Below are 16,805 nucleotides of genomic sequence, written 5' to 3'. Positions count from 1 at the left end.
ATTTATTTTTTGTTTTAATGCTATTCCATTTTCTGTCCCCAGAGATCCTTTCTGGGGCATCTCATAATGCTTTACACATGAGAATGTAAACTCGTCTCTGCAGGTGTCCTGTGGAAAACACAACAATTAGCATCCCAGCATTATGTGGAGCAAACGAGCATATGAACCCAGGAAGCCAGGAGCAGTTAAAGCTGGGTGTTCTGATCCTTCATCCCATGGCTTAAGCCACTGGCCAAAACTAAACTAACCATCCTTCAAAGTTGATTTCAAAAGCTCACCTGTTCTCAAAATATCCCATACAAGTTGCCCAGTACTATCACTCTGTTTTACTCTGGGAAGTTGACAGAGGTGAGAACATACAACCAGGCTTCTTAGGCTGGTCTCTACATCAGTACCTCATCCGTCGCATACCTGATTCTGAAAGATGCTGAGCACCCAATTGTATCTGCACACCATGGTAGCTGCAAATGTATGTCCAAAAATTGGGTGCCAGTATCTATACTGGGTACTTAAAAATAGACCTCAAAATTAAGGATAATCTGGGGAGGGGAGGGAAAAAGAGATGCTTAAATAATAGGGTCTAAGAGTAAGTCAGTGTTCAAGGCTGGTATAAGAGACCATGAAAAAGTTGAACATGTCAACCACCTCTCATCTGATCAGCCCCTTGGCTGCTGTAAACTGGTGTAGCTGCCCTGAAATTGTGGCTTATGTGATCTATGAATTGGGACTTGTTTCACCTTTACGCCAGCAGCACTGGCACCGCTTCTGGCCTCCTTCTGTCAGTGCCAGAGGGTTTTGTTCCTGTACCTCCAGGCTCCCGGAGATCACATGATGTCAGTTCCAGCCTCATTACCACTGATCCTGCTTCTTCCCTGTGCAGGAGGTGCCGGAATCAGACTACAGGAAGGATGCGACCTTTGCAAATGTGGTGGTTTGGGGTGCGGGTCAGAGACAGGAACATAGCAGCCTCTCCCTCTTGGACCCAGCTGGGCTGTACATGCAACATCTTGGAGTCTGAATCATTTTTCTTCTGGCGCTGCTGTAAGGTCTGCTGGAGCAACACAGGCTGTTAAACCACAGACAACGATATATATTGCCTCTGTCAATATATAGGTATACTTCTGTAAGCTGTAAATTTGGTTAAGTAACCTTAAGCATATACAGTGGAAGCCGAAAACCCGCAGTCATCTCCCGGTTAGGCTGGTTAACCCGACCCCGACAGAGGGAAAGCTGCAGCGGGAAGTGGAGATCGCCCTCACGCCGGTGCATACCTGCCTGGCGATGTCTGCTCATAGCCACTGCTTACTTTATCTGGCATTTAACACTAATGGGGAGCTGTGGGCTGGTGTAGGATGCAGCTTAATTAATCATAGGATGCATGCCAAGATAGCTCAGCGCTGATGGTCCTGCTCATCAGCAGTCAGCGGACGTTGTGGGGAGCTACAAGGATCCAAATTTTCCTTGCCCTGTCTATCTGGGCAAGCACAACACTGGGTTGTTTAAAAGGTGAGAAGAGGCTGTGGTTTGGCTTGGACTCCTAGTTTAAGCTCATAAGTCGACCAATGGAAAGTCAAAAACCCTTTCTAAATTTGATCCCGTTTGTGCTGCCCACAAGTCTCATGAAGGACAAAAGCAACACTCCACATGCTCTGGGCTGACGTGTTTTGTGGCACTTCCTCTCAGTAGAAGAAAGAGAAATAAAATGACAGCATGGTGGAAATCAGAGGGATCAGAGCGGGGCAAGATGGTCTGGACAAGAGACCAGAAGGATGGAAAACAAGAAAGGTAATGGGATTGGGCAGAGCAGACCTGTCTGACTGTAGTTGTCATTGGGGAGAGGCAAGCAGAGAGGGGTAAAAGGGTACAGGAGCGAAGGGAAGAGGGATGTGGAAGAGGTGATGTGGCTGCAAATAGTTTAGGAGGAAACAGTTCAGCTCAACAGACACTAGGAGAATAGGAGTGACATCTAGGAGACCAGAGACATAAGGGGAATGGAGAGTTTATTTTATTTTGCTTAGTTATGATTGACAAAGTAAGATACTTGGATGAGCCTGGTGAACTCAGGGAAACGTAGTCTTTGTTTTGAATTGCATTTTATACAGTGGACCTCTCTCTGTGGCACAGCCTCTCCTCTGGGTTAAAGGATTTGGCCTGTGGATTGTTGACACATGAGCTGAGAGGCCACAGTAAAACCATAGAGTCTCACAGATTTTGGTATTCCTGTATGTTCATCAGTTACTGCCAACAGCAGACCTTCTGGACAAATGCTGCTTCTTGAGGAAGGGTCTGAAAATTTCCAATCAGTGTTATAGAGTAACACAGGGCAGAGGATAATTCTTAAGTGGTGAAAGGGCAGGCACTGACAAGTACTGTATGTCCAGATTGGAGGGAGAAATTACTTCCCAAGCCTCCAACTCCGAAAACTGAGTGAGCACAAATAAGGCGAAGTTTATCTGAACAGTGCTTGTTATTTTTTCAGAATTCTCTAACTCTTTGTTGCTTTCTTAAGAATAAAATTATTATGGTTTTAAAAATCTAACAAAATCCAGGTTTTATCTTGTTTCCTTTGTTTCATCCCATTGAGATTTGATTCATTTTCAAAGCAGATGTGGCAATTCCCATACCCTCATACTCACTACACTCCTTTCCTCTGCTCCACTCTCCCGTGTAGTTTTCCTGGTTGAAGACTGAGGCTGTGTATCCTGCCCTGGGTGCAGCTAGGATAGGGTTAATTTTCACCAGAAGCTGGGATGGGACACAGCCAGGACAGGTGACCCAAACTAAGGGAAGGGGTTATTCAGTACCATATGATATCATGCTGTGGGGGAGGCTAGCTGGGGAGGGGTGGCATCGCTCCAGAGCTCCAGGACACATGGATCCAGGACACCCTGGCTTTGCGAGGGGTCTGGAGCATGCAGTCTGAGTTGTACAGTTCTTTTATAAGGAACTGCACTGTGTATCACCAGTTTTGTACATTCTGATACAAGTCTTCTTGCGGTGGCTGTTGTTCCCCTCTCCTTGTGCTGTGCCAGCAAACTGTCCTCATCCCAGAGGTTTGCCTCTGTCTCCCCATTCTCCTCCCCACCCCGCTGGGGAAGGGGGGCTGTGAGCAAGCGGCTGTGTGGTGCTCAGCTGCTGGCTGGGGCTGAACCACAACAAGCAGCAACAATTTCATTTTTATTACTTTGACCCCATCTTCTTTGCATAGCCGCTTTCTCCTCCTAGTTCAGTTGTTGACTTACATGAAAAACCTTTCACTTCTTTTAAAAATCCATTTTCCACATTGACCTTGCATTACAGCTACAAACATTTGAAGAAAAGTTTTCTTTGCCAGCCCCTCTCCTTACTCTTCACCTGTTTTAATAACCTTGTGGCTGTTCAATCAGGTAGCCACAGAGGGGTATTTTTTGGTTCTGCAGCCACTGTGCAGAAATTCTGGGCTTCTTTCACACCCAGGTTCCTTACCACTACTGTCCATGTTCAAGCGTTTCCTTAACTTCTCAATTGTTTTCTTTCTTTTGAAATGGAACCTTCGTGTACAATACAGGCCTATAAATATTTTGCTTCCCTAGTCCTTATTTAGCTTCCCACTTAAGTTTTACGTAAGGAAATCATGATCACACACTCCAAATTTATTTTCTGTGACCACCTGCTCTATGACTTAATTGCTATTTACAGCCAATGATCTTTTGTAGGTCCAGCAATGGATTGTGAAGAAGTTTGTAATCTTTCATATTGAGAATTATAGGCCTAAAGCCCATTATGATTATCAGAGATTATTCTCTGGGCCATAACTCTGAAGCTAATTATCCCATGGCAGTATAGTTCTCATTGGGATTTATCTCCTTTAATATTAGCTCTCTCCCTGCATGTGCAGTTACCAGCTTGAGAGGTTTGCAGCTGACTTGAAGCTGCACCAGAGAAAAGACTCTTAATTGTCTGAGTTTCACCTAAACGACCTATGACATCATTCATGCAATGCTAATACACTTATATTTATCTTCCTTTCTATCAGTCCTGAAGAGACTATTTTAATGCCAGCAATGATTGTTATTATACCATATTTCTGCTACTTGCACGATAGCTAGTTTACAGATTTACAGATTCATAGGGGTTGGAAGGGACCTCTAGAGATACCTAGTCCAATGCCCCTGCCAAGCAGGGTCACCTAGAGCAAGCTGCACAGGAACATATCCAGGCAGGTTTTGAATATCTCCAGAGGAGACTCCAGAACCTCTCCAGGCAGCCCGTGCCAGGGCTCTGTCACCCTCAGTAAAGAAGTATTTTCTCATATGGAGATGGAACTTCCCATTGCCCCTTGTCCTGTCACTGGGCCCTGCTGAGAAGCATCTGGCCCCTTCCTTTAGACACCCACCCCTGAGGTATTTATAAATGCTGATGTTTACATCCCATATTAGTTGCTCACGTTTCTTTCCTACCAATATCTGGAAGGCAGTTACAAAGGCAATGGAGCCAAAATATTCTCAATAGTAGCAGGCCATATAACAAGGGGCAGCAGCAACAAGCTGAAGTTTGAGAGGGTCGGGCTGAACTTCAGGAATGATTTTATTTTTTACCAGAAAGGTAATGCAGGACTGGCAGGGGTACCCAGGATGGTGGCTGTATCTCCACTCTTGTAGGGTTTCTAGACTCGGTTGATCAAAATCACCACCATCTGCTGGAGCCAGAGGTTGGATCACAGACCTCAGCAGGTTTCCTCCCACCCACCACTGCTCTGATTCCCCTGAAGTACACAGGCATCTGCCTCCCTGGGCTCACCCGCCCCTCTTAGACAAACTAGAGAGCCCTTTGGCTACTGGTATTCTCTGCTGCTGCTTCTCTCATCACAAGTGCTATATTCTTTCCCCTCCTTGTCTAGGCCACTGCCCATCGATAGCTCCTTATCTGTCATCACATACTTATTTAACTGTTTTTCATCTCCCTGCAAAGGAAAACAGATACACAGCGCTCTCCCAGCCACTGCAGCACTACTGAATGGCTCTCCTGAACATGATACCTGTGCAGTAAAGTTATATTTACTAACTTAGTAAATTGCACAACTTTTTACTAGAGCTGTCCCCTTTAGCCACGCTGATCAGCATGCAACGGCTCGCAGCTCTGGGGAATGGAAGAGTCCTGACTTTATCAGCCACCTGGAGGAGTTTGGTTACAGAGAACATTCAATAGTGACTTACTGTGCTGCCAAACAAAGGCTGTCATCACAACTGCTGTGTTGGAGCCTCTCCACAGGCAGCAATCCACAACTTGCTTCACAGCCACAGCACAGGCTGCAGACCACCCCCAGCTCCTCTCAATAAACAGCTAATGGGCAAATCTGCTGAAATGCAGTTGTGGGCCCACTGGAGCAGGTATAAAAACACACCAGAGAAGGGAGCCTTGCCTAAGTAGGGTGCTGTGTGGTGAGGGAGGTGCATGTATGCTTATGCTCAGTGTTGTTGGCTGATGAGGATGTGTGGGTGCCCTCTGAGAGCACAGATAATGCTGAATAATAACACGTAGGGTGAGGGGAGCAGAGGTGAGCGCATCTCAGATTGAAGGGTGATGCAGGGACTCATGAGGCGTGTCAGTAGGTGTGTGTGATGCAACAGGCTGCAGCAACAGTGAGTTGTGTCCGGGCTGGCAAGGCCGCGGAGAGAGGAACAGGCCAGCAGAGAAGCAGCCATTTTCTCTCTGCATATCTGAAAGATGGGGGGAAAGGCAGCGATTAAAATACCACTGGAGCTCATCCATTCCCTCTCTTGCAGCCTGATTTCTTCCCATGATGTTCTTTTCCCCACAAAGTCAGAGCTGACTTAGCAGCTGGCAGTGGCACCACAGGCTGTCAGCCTCGGGGTCCGGCCATGCTGCTGAAGAGCAAGCTGGCTGCTGTGCAGTTCAAGGAGGATCCGGGGAGAAACAAATAATAATAAATGAAAAAGAAACTAGCTTCAACCCCCAAGTTTCTCGTCAAGATAGTCTTCTGGAAAGCAAGTGCACAGGGATGGGACAGCCCTCGGAGGCTGCTCAGCAGGTCCGGAGGAGATGAGCTTGCGAGCGGAAGCACGGTGGGAGAGGCTGGTACGATACCGACCTTAAATGGGACCAGGCAAAAGCCCCCCAGCCGCAGTTTTGGGGGTGCCCCTCCACCCCGGTGGACTGCGCCGCTGCTTCCCCGCCGCCCCCGGTTCCCTGCGCTCGGCAAAGCAAGTTAGAGGGCTGAAAGTTGGCTCGGGGTTGGGGGTTCCCCCCCGCGCCCCGCTTCGCCAGACCGAAAGCGAAAGGAGGAGCGAGGTGCTGCTGCTGCTGCTGCTGCTGCCGCCGGAAGGACCGGGGCACCGCGCTGCTCCCGGCAGCCGCGGGCGGGTTCGCTTGGCGGGGCAGCATGGCCGGGGGGCTGGTGCTGTGCGGGGTCCTGCTGGCCCTGGCGTCGGGTGAGTGGGGCGGGGGCTTCCTCTGCGCTCGTATCTCCCTTAACGCCTTCACTGAAGGTCTCCTCGTGAGAATTGGGGCGTTCCTAAAGGTGAATGCTGTTGCTGGGGCGGGGAAGGTGCGGGGGTGGGGGTGTGTGCAGGGCGAGGGGGGTCCGCCGTCAGCAGGGCTGGGGAGCAGCGAAGTGCAGCCAGCCCCCAGCCTCCCGGTTTTTTAAACCACCCACCCACTCCCCGCCCCCACCGCGAAGAAACTCGCGCACCCTCGTTTCCCGCGGTCTCCACGCGTTCAGCCGGCTCTTTTCCCTCCCTCAAGGGCCAGCGAACGCTCCAGCACCAGTGCCCCGGTTTCGCAGCGTGGATATCCCCCTGGGCTGCTCCTACGTGGAAGAAGCTGCCGGGACCTTGCCTCGCGCCCTGGGCAGATCGCCCTCCGAGCACCCCGCCACCCTCGTGCTGAGGGGTGTCAGCGTCAGGGATGACGGGAACCTGGATGACATCGCCGAGTACAAAGGCCCGGAGGAAAACCCCGACTCCTCTTCTCCCATTGTCTTTGAAGCCTCAGGTGAGTGGGGGAGCTGAGGTGCTGCACCCCTTAACGCGCCCCGGGGTTCTACAGGATTTGGCTTTTACTGGGTTTAGGAGGTTTTTGAACAGTCGCAGAAGTTTCCCGTGTTTTGCTGAATTCACTGAGACTCTCAGAAAGGAACTTTTGGGGAAGAAGTCAGCAAACCCAGTGGGGCACCTCTTCTCTTACTGGGGCTGTCCTAGATTGCTCGTTTCTTGGGAAATACTTTGCCAAAAACCACTCAGGAGTTATCCCACTGTGTGGTATCATTGCACCCGTAGAGAGTGTTCACATCTGCGGCCATGCAGGTGATTTTTGCTAGCAGGAAGCATCATGGTACATGAAGTGGAGCTGTCTTAGGCAGCTAGCAGTGTACGGCTCGGCTCTCCTGACTTCACCCACGGATGCTGGCCTGCAGTCCGGGCTCTGCTCCCCTTGCTTTGTGGCCTTTGTTCTCTGCCTGTGGTGCTTATCTGTGAGCGCATGCTAAAGCATGCAAGTGCATTCGAGGCTCTGAGGCGTTTTCAGAGAGGAAGCTGAAGGCCCCACAGGAGCTACTAGCTCAGGTCCAAGTCCTCTTTCAAGTGGGATGGCTGGACTGGGCATGGGTGAGTTCAAGCAGGCTACTGCCAAGCATTGCAGACTCCGAGGTAATCGCCAGTGATGTCTGTGGAAACTGCACAGGTCACTAGAATGCTTATGTCTTTATTTAAGCCCATGCTGTGATCAAAGGCACCCATACAGCACGAATCCATTACATGCAGCCACTCCTGCCCTCTTGCCACCCTTTCTTTCCTTCTCTGGCATGCTTCACTATCCCCTTTCTTTCTGGATCCAGGCCTAAAATGGATAAACATTACAAGTCTTTTCTGGGCATCTCACATACACAGCTTGCTGGGTGTACGCATACACTGGACGTACGCAGCAAAAGGGCATCTGTTCATTCTCCTTCCCTAATAGCTTCCTTTGCCCTGGGTGAACTCTATGCAATCTATCGAAAAAAAATACAGCCAACAGGCTGAGGGACATAAGACAGTCGTGACAAACCTCTCCTCTTTGCAGGCTTTCATCTATTAAGCCTAGTCTGGCATTCGTGGGCTCTGACTGCACCCTGCAGCACATGATGCTCCTCCAAAATAATGACTCCCATCACGTTGCACTTTTCCTTTTGGATTTAGATGGCTAAACCTCTTCCTCTAACCCCACAGCCCAGTCAGTATCCATCCCACACGCGGAGTCCCTGCTGCATGCGGACTGTGATGGCGAGGAGGTGAACTGCGAAATCTCCCTGTACAGCTCCCAGCTGGGTGACGAGGGGCCTTGCCATACCTCCTGGTTCATGGCCACCCTGCAACTCTCTGGTGGGATCAGTATCGCTCTGGTGCTCAGAAGCCCCCACTGCGGCAGCCAGGAGGAGAAGGTGGAGCAGGATGCAACACTGCACCCAAAGCTGAGGATCCCTATGAGGAAGAAAGGGACAGTCCTGACCACAGGTGACCAGCTGGCCCAGGGTGCCCCCACAGCACTGAGGGACATGAGGAGGAGGGCAACCTGCCTCCTCAATAGTCCCATGCCCCACCTCGCATCAGGACCTGAGGGCTGCTGTGAATTGGTGCTTAGCAAAAAAGGGGTTGTGCATATTTCCCCACCCCTGCCCCCCTTCTGCCCCGCCTCCTCTGTTTCCCATGTCCCAGTCCCAGAAGATAACAAGCGCCTTGCAGACCATGACATGCATTTGGCATCCACCTCTCTTCCCGCCCCACTAACCCCACCAGACTGGCTTCCTCTAGCTCTTCAGTCCACATAGCCCCCAGGGCATTGAATAGGGTGCCTATGCGGCCTCTTCCTTGGGGTGGGGAGTTCACTGCCAGCCCTTCCCACCCCAGGATGCCCCTTCTTTAACCACGTCTATTTAACTCTCTGCCTGCCTGTGTTTTTTGTTTCCAGTTGAATTTCAATCATCATCACACAACACTTCTGTGCACACACATCTTGGCAGCTCAGTCACCCTTGACTGCCACTTTGCCTTGGCTCCCAGCTCCTCACTGTCCTCGCTGCAGTGGAGGAGGCAGCACCAAGGCAGCGGCCATAGCCTCTTCTGGTACCAGGTGGGGAGCACAGGCCCAACAGTGCAGCCAAAAGTCCATGTGGATGTGGAGGAGGTGCTGGGGAGTGGAGATGCATCACTAAGACTGCAAGGAGTGAGCGTGGGAGATGAAGGGACGTACATCTGTTTGGTGTCTACCACACAGCACCAGGCCCAGCACATCATCCAGCTGCATGTGGTCGGTGAGGAAAGAAAATGTCTGGGTGCATCAAGAGTCCCATGTTCCCAGGCACTGAAACTTTCTCCTGCACCCTTACCCCATCACTCCTAATACCCATTGTCAAAAGTGTCTCTTCTCTCTCTGGTAGATGGGGACTTCTGTACTCTGCTAACAAAAGGTCTGTTTATCTCTTCCAGAGCCTCCAAGAGTTCACGTTATTCCAGCAGTGGTGTCATTAGAGAGAGATGTGAAAACTACTCTAATGTGCAGCATTGTTGGCTATTACCCCCTTGATGTCTCGGTGAGCTGGACACAGAAGACTCCTGAAGATGACGCAGAAATCCCACTCTCAAATGTACATTTCTCCAGCCATCGGCAAGGCCAAGATGGCACCTACAGCATCACCTCCTACCTCAGCATCAGCTCTGCCACGGCACAGGCTCCAGCTACCTACAGCTGCCATGTTTCACATGTGGCCCTGGCTGAGCCCATTTCTGTAAGCGCCCATCTCAAGGCACCAGGTAAGTGTCAGGGAAGAAAGGGGCGAGTTCTTCATCCTACCCAAACCTCCTCCCACCTCATCTACCCACCACACCCTCTCTATCCTGCTCTTCCCGTTTAGTTTCATTTCCTCAGCTTCTATTTCACTCCCCAAAGCTTTTGGGGAGCAAATATCTAATTTCCTTCAGAGAAAGTGAGATTTTATGACCACAAGTGGAGCAGTAGAACAAAAGGTAGCACATGGGCTGGACACTGCTGGACAGGCACAAGAAAACAGCTGTGCCCCAATGAGTTAGAGGCACAGCTGGATGAGACATGCTGATGTCTCTAACTCATTGTGCCCCAATGAGTTAGAGACATCAGCTAGAGACTGATGCTGCTCAGGAATTATGGCCAAAAATGCTTTCCAGCCCCATTGGAGCTGTTGGGGTTCTCACTGCCCTTGCCGATGGCAGACTGCTCCCATGGCGGCTCCTGGCCCAGCAAGGAAAAGCAAGCAATACTGCAGCTTAACAAGTTACAACACAACAGTCCAGCCAGTATAACTGGCCCCGGGTCTGTGTGGCTTTAGCTCATATGTGTCATGTCACATCTGTGTACCTGACAAGACCACACACATGGTCAGTTACTGGGGGAGCTCGTTTAGCTGTGGCAACTCACTGTCTGTTCAGCTTCTCCAGCCAACCTAACACCACTGATCCTTCTCTTACTCTGCAGAGCAAACAGGATTGGAAGGACTGGTTGGGGGTTTCATTGCTACCATCCTTTTCATCGTTGTCCTCTTCATTGTGCTCAGAAGAGCAGGTAGGAGTTTAAAATACTGAGCAACTTCCCTCGTGGGTAAGATGCATCAAGAGGCATCTTCCTCTCCCCTGCACCCTCGTTCAGGAGAGATGGAGGTCAGGATATCTCAGGATCCTGGAGGGAGCGGTGGGGAGGAGAGGAACTACATACAGGCTCATTTCAAGTGAAAGGCAGTGTGAGGTGATGTTTTGCCTCACTTGGGTCTTCCTGCATCTTATTTTTCTCCTTTTTTTTTCCCCACCCTCTCTCTCCTTTTCAGCTAGACCAAACCCCGAGTAACTTCTAAGGGCTCCAGAATAGAGAAAACCTCATGTGACCCAACTGCAGTCCTTTGTCTCCCACCCCTTGACACATCCTGCTCAGGAGAGCCAGCCCTGTCCAGATTCTAACAGGGCCATTGGTGGATGTTGGAGGGGTAGGGCTGCCCTTGGTGGAGGAGCCCAGTGAACTTTTAGAAGCAGACTCACAGAAAACTGTGTCTTCACCTTGGGAGGGCCACATCGATAGCCTCAGCTCCTTCTGGGGAGCGGCGTTACGGACAACATCCATCCATACATTTTTAGGAATGCCTCTTCTCTCGTTTCAGGGAAAATTAAATTCTGTACAGGTGAGTTTTTGTATGACTCTGTGTGTGTATACAGAACCTACACACAGATGTAGATATGTATCTGCAGATGTAAATAGGTGCATTTGGTTAATGACTGTGACAGGTGTTTAAAATATTTATGTACATATGTGTTTTAATTGTTTGGTGTTTGCATGGCAAGGCTTTGGTAGCAGGGTGAGGGCTGCAGGGGTGGCTTCTGCAAGAAGCTGCTAGAAGCTTCCCCCAGGTACAACAGAGCCAATACCCTCTGGCTCAAGGGTGGATCCCGCTGACCAAGGTGAAGCCCATCAGTGACGGGGTAGCGTCTCTGTGCCAACATATTTAAAAGAAAAAAAAAACCCAAAAACCTACCCACAAGCAGCAGCTTTTGCCGACAGAGAAGACATGAGAAACTATGCAGGCACCAAGGTCAGTGAAGAAAGTGGTGCAGGAGGTGCTCCACGTGCCAGAGAAGAGATTCACCTGCAGCCTGTGGAGAAGACCGGGCTGTCCCCCTGAAGCCCGTGGAGGACAATAAGGAGTAGAGATTGCACCTGCAGCCTGTGGAGAAAGGAGCCCTGGCTGGATCAAGTTTGCTGGCAGGACTTGTGACCCCATGGAGGACCATGATGGAGCAGCCTGGTCCTGAAGGTCTGCACCCCATGGAAGGGACCTGCTCTGAGGTAGCTTGTGAAGTACTGAAGCCCCCATGGGAAGGACTCTCATTGAAAAAATTTGTGGAGGGCCGTCTCCTATAAGTGGGACCCCACGCTGGAGCAGGGGAAGGGTGTGAGGAATCCTCCTCCTAAGAAGGAAGGACAAGCAGAGAGAGCTCCTGATGAACTGACCGAAACCCCTGTTCCCTGTGCTGCATGATGGGGGCAGGAGGTAGAAAAATTGGGAATAAAGGTGAGCCCCAGAAGAAGGAGCGGGGGAAGGTGGGGAGGTGTTTTTAAGGTTTGGTTTTATTTCGCGTTTTCCTACTTTGTTTTCACTGGGTGATAAACTAAATGGGGTTTATTCCATGTTGAACCTGTTTTGCCCGTGATGGCAATTGCTGAGTGATCTCTCCTTGTCCTTATCTTGACTCATGAGCATTTCATGCTGTATTTTCACCCCGACCAGCTGAGGACGTGTGTGATAGAGCAGCTTTGGTGGGCATAGAATCATAGAATGTGTTAGGTTGGAAAGGACCTTTAGAGGTTATTCAGTCCAACCCCCCTGCAGCAAGCAGGGGCATCTTCACTAGACCAGGTTACTCAGAGCCCCATCAAACCAGATCTTGAATATTTCCAGGGATGGGGCCTTCACCACATCTCCAGGCAACCTATTCCAGTGACCCACCACCCTCATGGCGAAGAACTTTTTCCTAATATCCAACCTAAATCTACCCGTTTTGAGTTTAAAACCAGTACCCCTTGTCCTATTGCTACATGCCTGTCACAGTTTTGCGTATCTGGGTGCTGAGAGACCGGGGGCTGCAGAAAATGGCTGTTGGAATGCTTTGCCAGCCCCCCAAAATGTAAACATCAGCCAAAAGTCGCTTTGACCAGGGCTGAGCCAAACAGAGATGGATTCATAGCGCCTCTGAGAATCACATATAGGAGACAAAAACCTGGAAGCAGCTGCATTTTGCCACCGGAGAAGGGAGTGAGAAGATGTAACGAGCTGTGCAGACACCAAGGCCGGAGCAGGGCGGGGGAGGAGGAGGCCCAGGTGCCGGAGAGAAAGATGCCCCTGCAGCCTGTGGAGAAACCCATGGAAAAGGCTGAGACCCCACCTGCAGCCCGTGGAGGGGCTCCACGCTGGAGGGAGCAGGTGGAGACATAAGAGAAGATGCTGTGACCCCACGTTGGAACAAGCCCCTGCCAGCACTTGCAGCCAGGAGGAGAATCAGAGACACAGAGATGAGTGGGAGAGAGATTTGCACCGGAACAGATTTGCAAGGGAAGGCTTATAACCCCGTGGAGGACTGGGACTGAGAGACACTGTGATAAAGAGATAAAGCCCTGTGGGAAGGGATTCATGTTGGAGAGGTTCATGGAGGACTGTCTTCTGGGGGTGAGACCCCACGGTGCAGCAGGGGGAGGGTGTGGAATGAATGCCGCCCCCCCCACCCCCGGCTGAGAAGGAAACCAACTTGCAAGGGACTGACTGAAGCCCCCATCTCCCAGTCCCTGCCCCCCTGTGCTGTGATCAGGGGGAAGAAGGGAGTGAAATCATGACTAGAGTGAAGTCTGGTAAGAAGGGAGCAGGGGGGAGGTCAGAGATGTTTTAAGATCTGAAAGAGGAAAACAGCTCATGAAGAAGTAACCGAGAACCCCATTTTTTTCCCAGTCCCTGCCCCCCTGTGCTGCGCGCAGGGGGAAGAAGGGAGCAAGATCATGGCTAAAGGGAAGTCTGCTTAGAATGGAGGGGCGGGGGGGAAGGTGCTACTGAGAACCCCATTTTCCCCAGTCTCTACCCACCCTGTACCGCAAACAGGGGGGAAGAATAAGCAAAATCCTGCCTAAAGTCAGCTCAGAAGGGAGTGGTGGGGGGAAAGTGTTGTAAGATCTGGTTGCGTTTGTTTTAAGATCTGGTCGTGCTCCCAACTCCGGTTTTCACTGTTCTTTGTAGTGTAGTGTAATAAAGTAGGTAGCTTCTCTCTTCTTCACTCTGTGTTGAGTCTGTTACGTCCACGTCGTTGATGACAGAATGATCTCTCCCTGTCCTTATTTTGACTCCTGAGCCTCTTTATATATATTTTCTCCCCAGTCCAACTAAGAAGGGGAGTAATAGACTGACTTTGGTAGGTGTCTGGCATCCAGCCAGGTCTAAACCACCACAATGCCCTTGTGAGCAGTGCTTCCCCAGCTTTCTTATAGGCACCTTTCAGGTACTGGCAGGCCACTATAAGGTCCCTCTGGAGCCTCCTCTTCTCCCAAGCTGAACAAGCGCCCAACTCTTGCAGCCTATCCTCATAGGAAAGGTGCTCCAGCCCTTTGATCATCTTTGTGGCCCTCCTCTGAACACACTCCAGCAGGTCCATGTCCTCCTTGTATTGAGGGCTCCAAAGCTGAACACAGTACTCCATGTGAGGTTTCACCAGAGCGGAATAGAGGGACAGAATCACCTCTCTTGAGCTGCTGGCCACACTTGGTTTGATGCAGCCCAGGATGTGGTTGGCCTTCTGGACTGCAGGTGCACAGTGGTGGCTCATGTCCATCTGGCCTCCTTTCAGGGTCAACCCACCACGACTGAGAGGGTAGTGAAATACATAGGCAAAATTTGTACTTCAAAATGGTAAATCCTCAAACAAATAATGTTATGGCTTAAACTGATGGCAAATCAAGCAATTGGAAAAAAAAAAAACCCAGCTCTCTAGGAGAAAGCTAAAATAAATTTTGTAATAGAAATTTCACTACTAGAAGGTAACACTGAGAAATCTTGTCTATATGCAATGGGGGGAGGCGGGGGAAGCAGAATGTGTGGCTAGAAAGGAGGTATATGGCACACAGTAAAATAGAGAATTTATGAAGCATACAAGGTGATAAGGAGTGTTCAAAATAATCTGGAAAAACTGGATTGCTGAAAGTAGTAACAGCACGTGGAAGGAGGTTTTTCAGAATACATTGAAAACCCAAGAAACTGTAGCAGTGACCTAGCCTCTTACTGGATGGATATAGGTAAAACTCTGGATAGGGAAGATTTTCGATGGGGGCCTTTTTGATACAGAGAAGGTAATTGTTTGTATACAGAAGGAAACAAAATCGTGTCTTCATATGAGGATGGTAAACACCTTCCTAATCTATTTGGCAACTAAGGAAGATTTTAACAGCATCTGTTAAGCACAAGTATTTTCAGATCAGTAGCCAAGAAAACTTGCGTCTCTGAGTCATAAAAGATTTGGTTGAGGTGGCACCTGGCCCAATGAAGAGAGGTGTTTAATAAATTTCCTAGCATGCTAGTGAAGTCTCAACATCTTGGAAGAGCGTGTTGTTCTAGTGTTCACAAAGCAAGATGACATCAGTGACTATTAGATGGTTCTGTAGTAATAAGAAAGGTAAGAAAGACAGTGTGAAGTTAATACAAGTTAGCTAACAAAGGCTTCCACAGTGAAAATAACATTAATAACTTAGGTGATAAAAAAAATAAAATAGTGAGAAACAAGCCTGACTTCATTCTTTGACCAAATAATACATTTGGCTGGTAAAAGCTCTGGTGCAGATTTCACAAACCAAGGAATTTGTGAATTCTGAAGAAAAAATATATGTCAATGTATACATTGTCATTTGCATTATATGGATTATATACTGGCTAACAGACAAATGGCAAAAATTCGTTGTCCAAAAAGAAGCAGCAGTCACTGCTGAAATTGAGTGCCTCTCTGCAAGAACGGTGCTGTTTAATGTTTGCATCAGGAGATACAATTTTTAAAAAATATTGTTGATAAAACAGCAAGATCAGCAGCTAAAGCAGAGGGAGCCCTTCAGATCAACCCAATTCACCTGTCCAGCCAAATGTACTCAGACAAGGTAAGATGCTTAGTGGTACCAGTGGAGTCTCCTCTGCCTCTGGACCACCACACTGTCTCAATAGTCCACAGACCCTTATCTATTGCCTGGCTTGTGGGAACACATAAGAGTGATCATGGGTAGAACGTAACTACTGGTGGAAGCAGCTTTTGTGTAATTTCCTCTTTGGTTTTGATGCATTGCCAATTAGTATCTTTAGATCCAATATTGTCTTCTGTCTCTGCACATCCCACATGGCTCTGTGTAGACAAGCAGCCAGTGAACAAGTGGGCTGAGCACCAGAGGGGAAAACCACCTGTGACTCAGGAAGAGGACCTTCAAGGGACCCGTGGTGTCCATACCTGTTCCTTGCCCCAAGAGCCTGTTACTCTGGAGCAGTTCTCACAGAAGCTTTTGGTACCTTCTGCTGTATTCAAATGCACTTCCAGAGGATCAGTGGGTGTGTGATAGCTGGCCTTTGTGCAGCCAGGCAAGAAGGACATGCTGCCGAGAGCAGGAACCTCACTGGGATCACTGACAAGGTCACTTGTCACCTGTGACCAACAAAGCTGAGTTGGAAGCTCCGCAAAGCCTGAAGCTGAAATACCCATCAGCAGTGCAGGAAACCTCATTTAAATACGTTAAAAGCTTGGAGGTGGTTCAGAGGAAAATGACAGGACCAGCTAGGATGGTGAGGAAACGCCTTACTGGGGGCACTTTGAGACATTACTCTGGTCTTACTAAGCAAGTATCTCTCAGCTACACCACAGATAATAGGGTACCAGCAGAGAAAGGCATAGTGAGAATCAACAGCTCCAAGTTATATTTAGGCATGTTCAGAGTAGAATAAGACATAATATACCAAATTATGAGGATGATTGCCCTAGCCATCTGTCAATAAAAAAGGCAGACCATTTCTCAAGGTCTTCAAATAAAGGCCATGTTACTGTTTTCAACATGTCCTTAATCACAATTTAAAAAAAAAAAAAAAGAAAAAAGTTAATGGCATTGATAAAAGAGATACTGTAAAAAATTCCAAGGCCTATGTTACACATGAAGTGAGATCTCGTGGGTTTTCTGCTTCTTTGGCCCACAAAAAACTACAACAATCTACCTAGTCTCTGATGAACCCCACCAGAATTGCTATGGGCAGTC

General features: G+C 49.2%; 1 protein-coding gene across 1 annotated transcript; it reads left to right on the top strand.

Moving 5' to 3' along the window:
• Positions 1-6,382: 6,382 nt before the first annotated feature.
• Positions 6,383-10,588, top strand: TAPBPL (TAP binding protein like; the record flags this gene model as incomplete). Its single annotated transcript, XM_084273660.1, has 6 exons — positions 6,383-6,431; positions 6,745-6,993; positions 8,205-8,489; positions 8,944-9,285; positions 9,461-9,784; positions 10,482-10,588. The coding sequence occupies 6 exons, from the start codon at positions 6,383-6,385 to the stop codon at positions 10,586-10,588; spliced, it is 1,356 nt and encodes a 451-aa protein (XP_084129786.1).
• Positions 10,589-16,805: the final 6,217 nt, after the last annotated feature.

This window comes from Gallinula chloropus, assembly GCF_964237585.1.
Source record: "Gallinula chloropus genome assembly, chromosome: 1".
Lineage (NCBI taxonomy): Eukaryota > Metazoa > Chordata > Aves > Gruiformes > Rallidae > Gallinula > Gallinula chloropus.
This window is presented reverse-complemented; position numbering and strand designations above follow the sequence as displayed.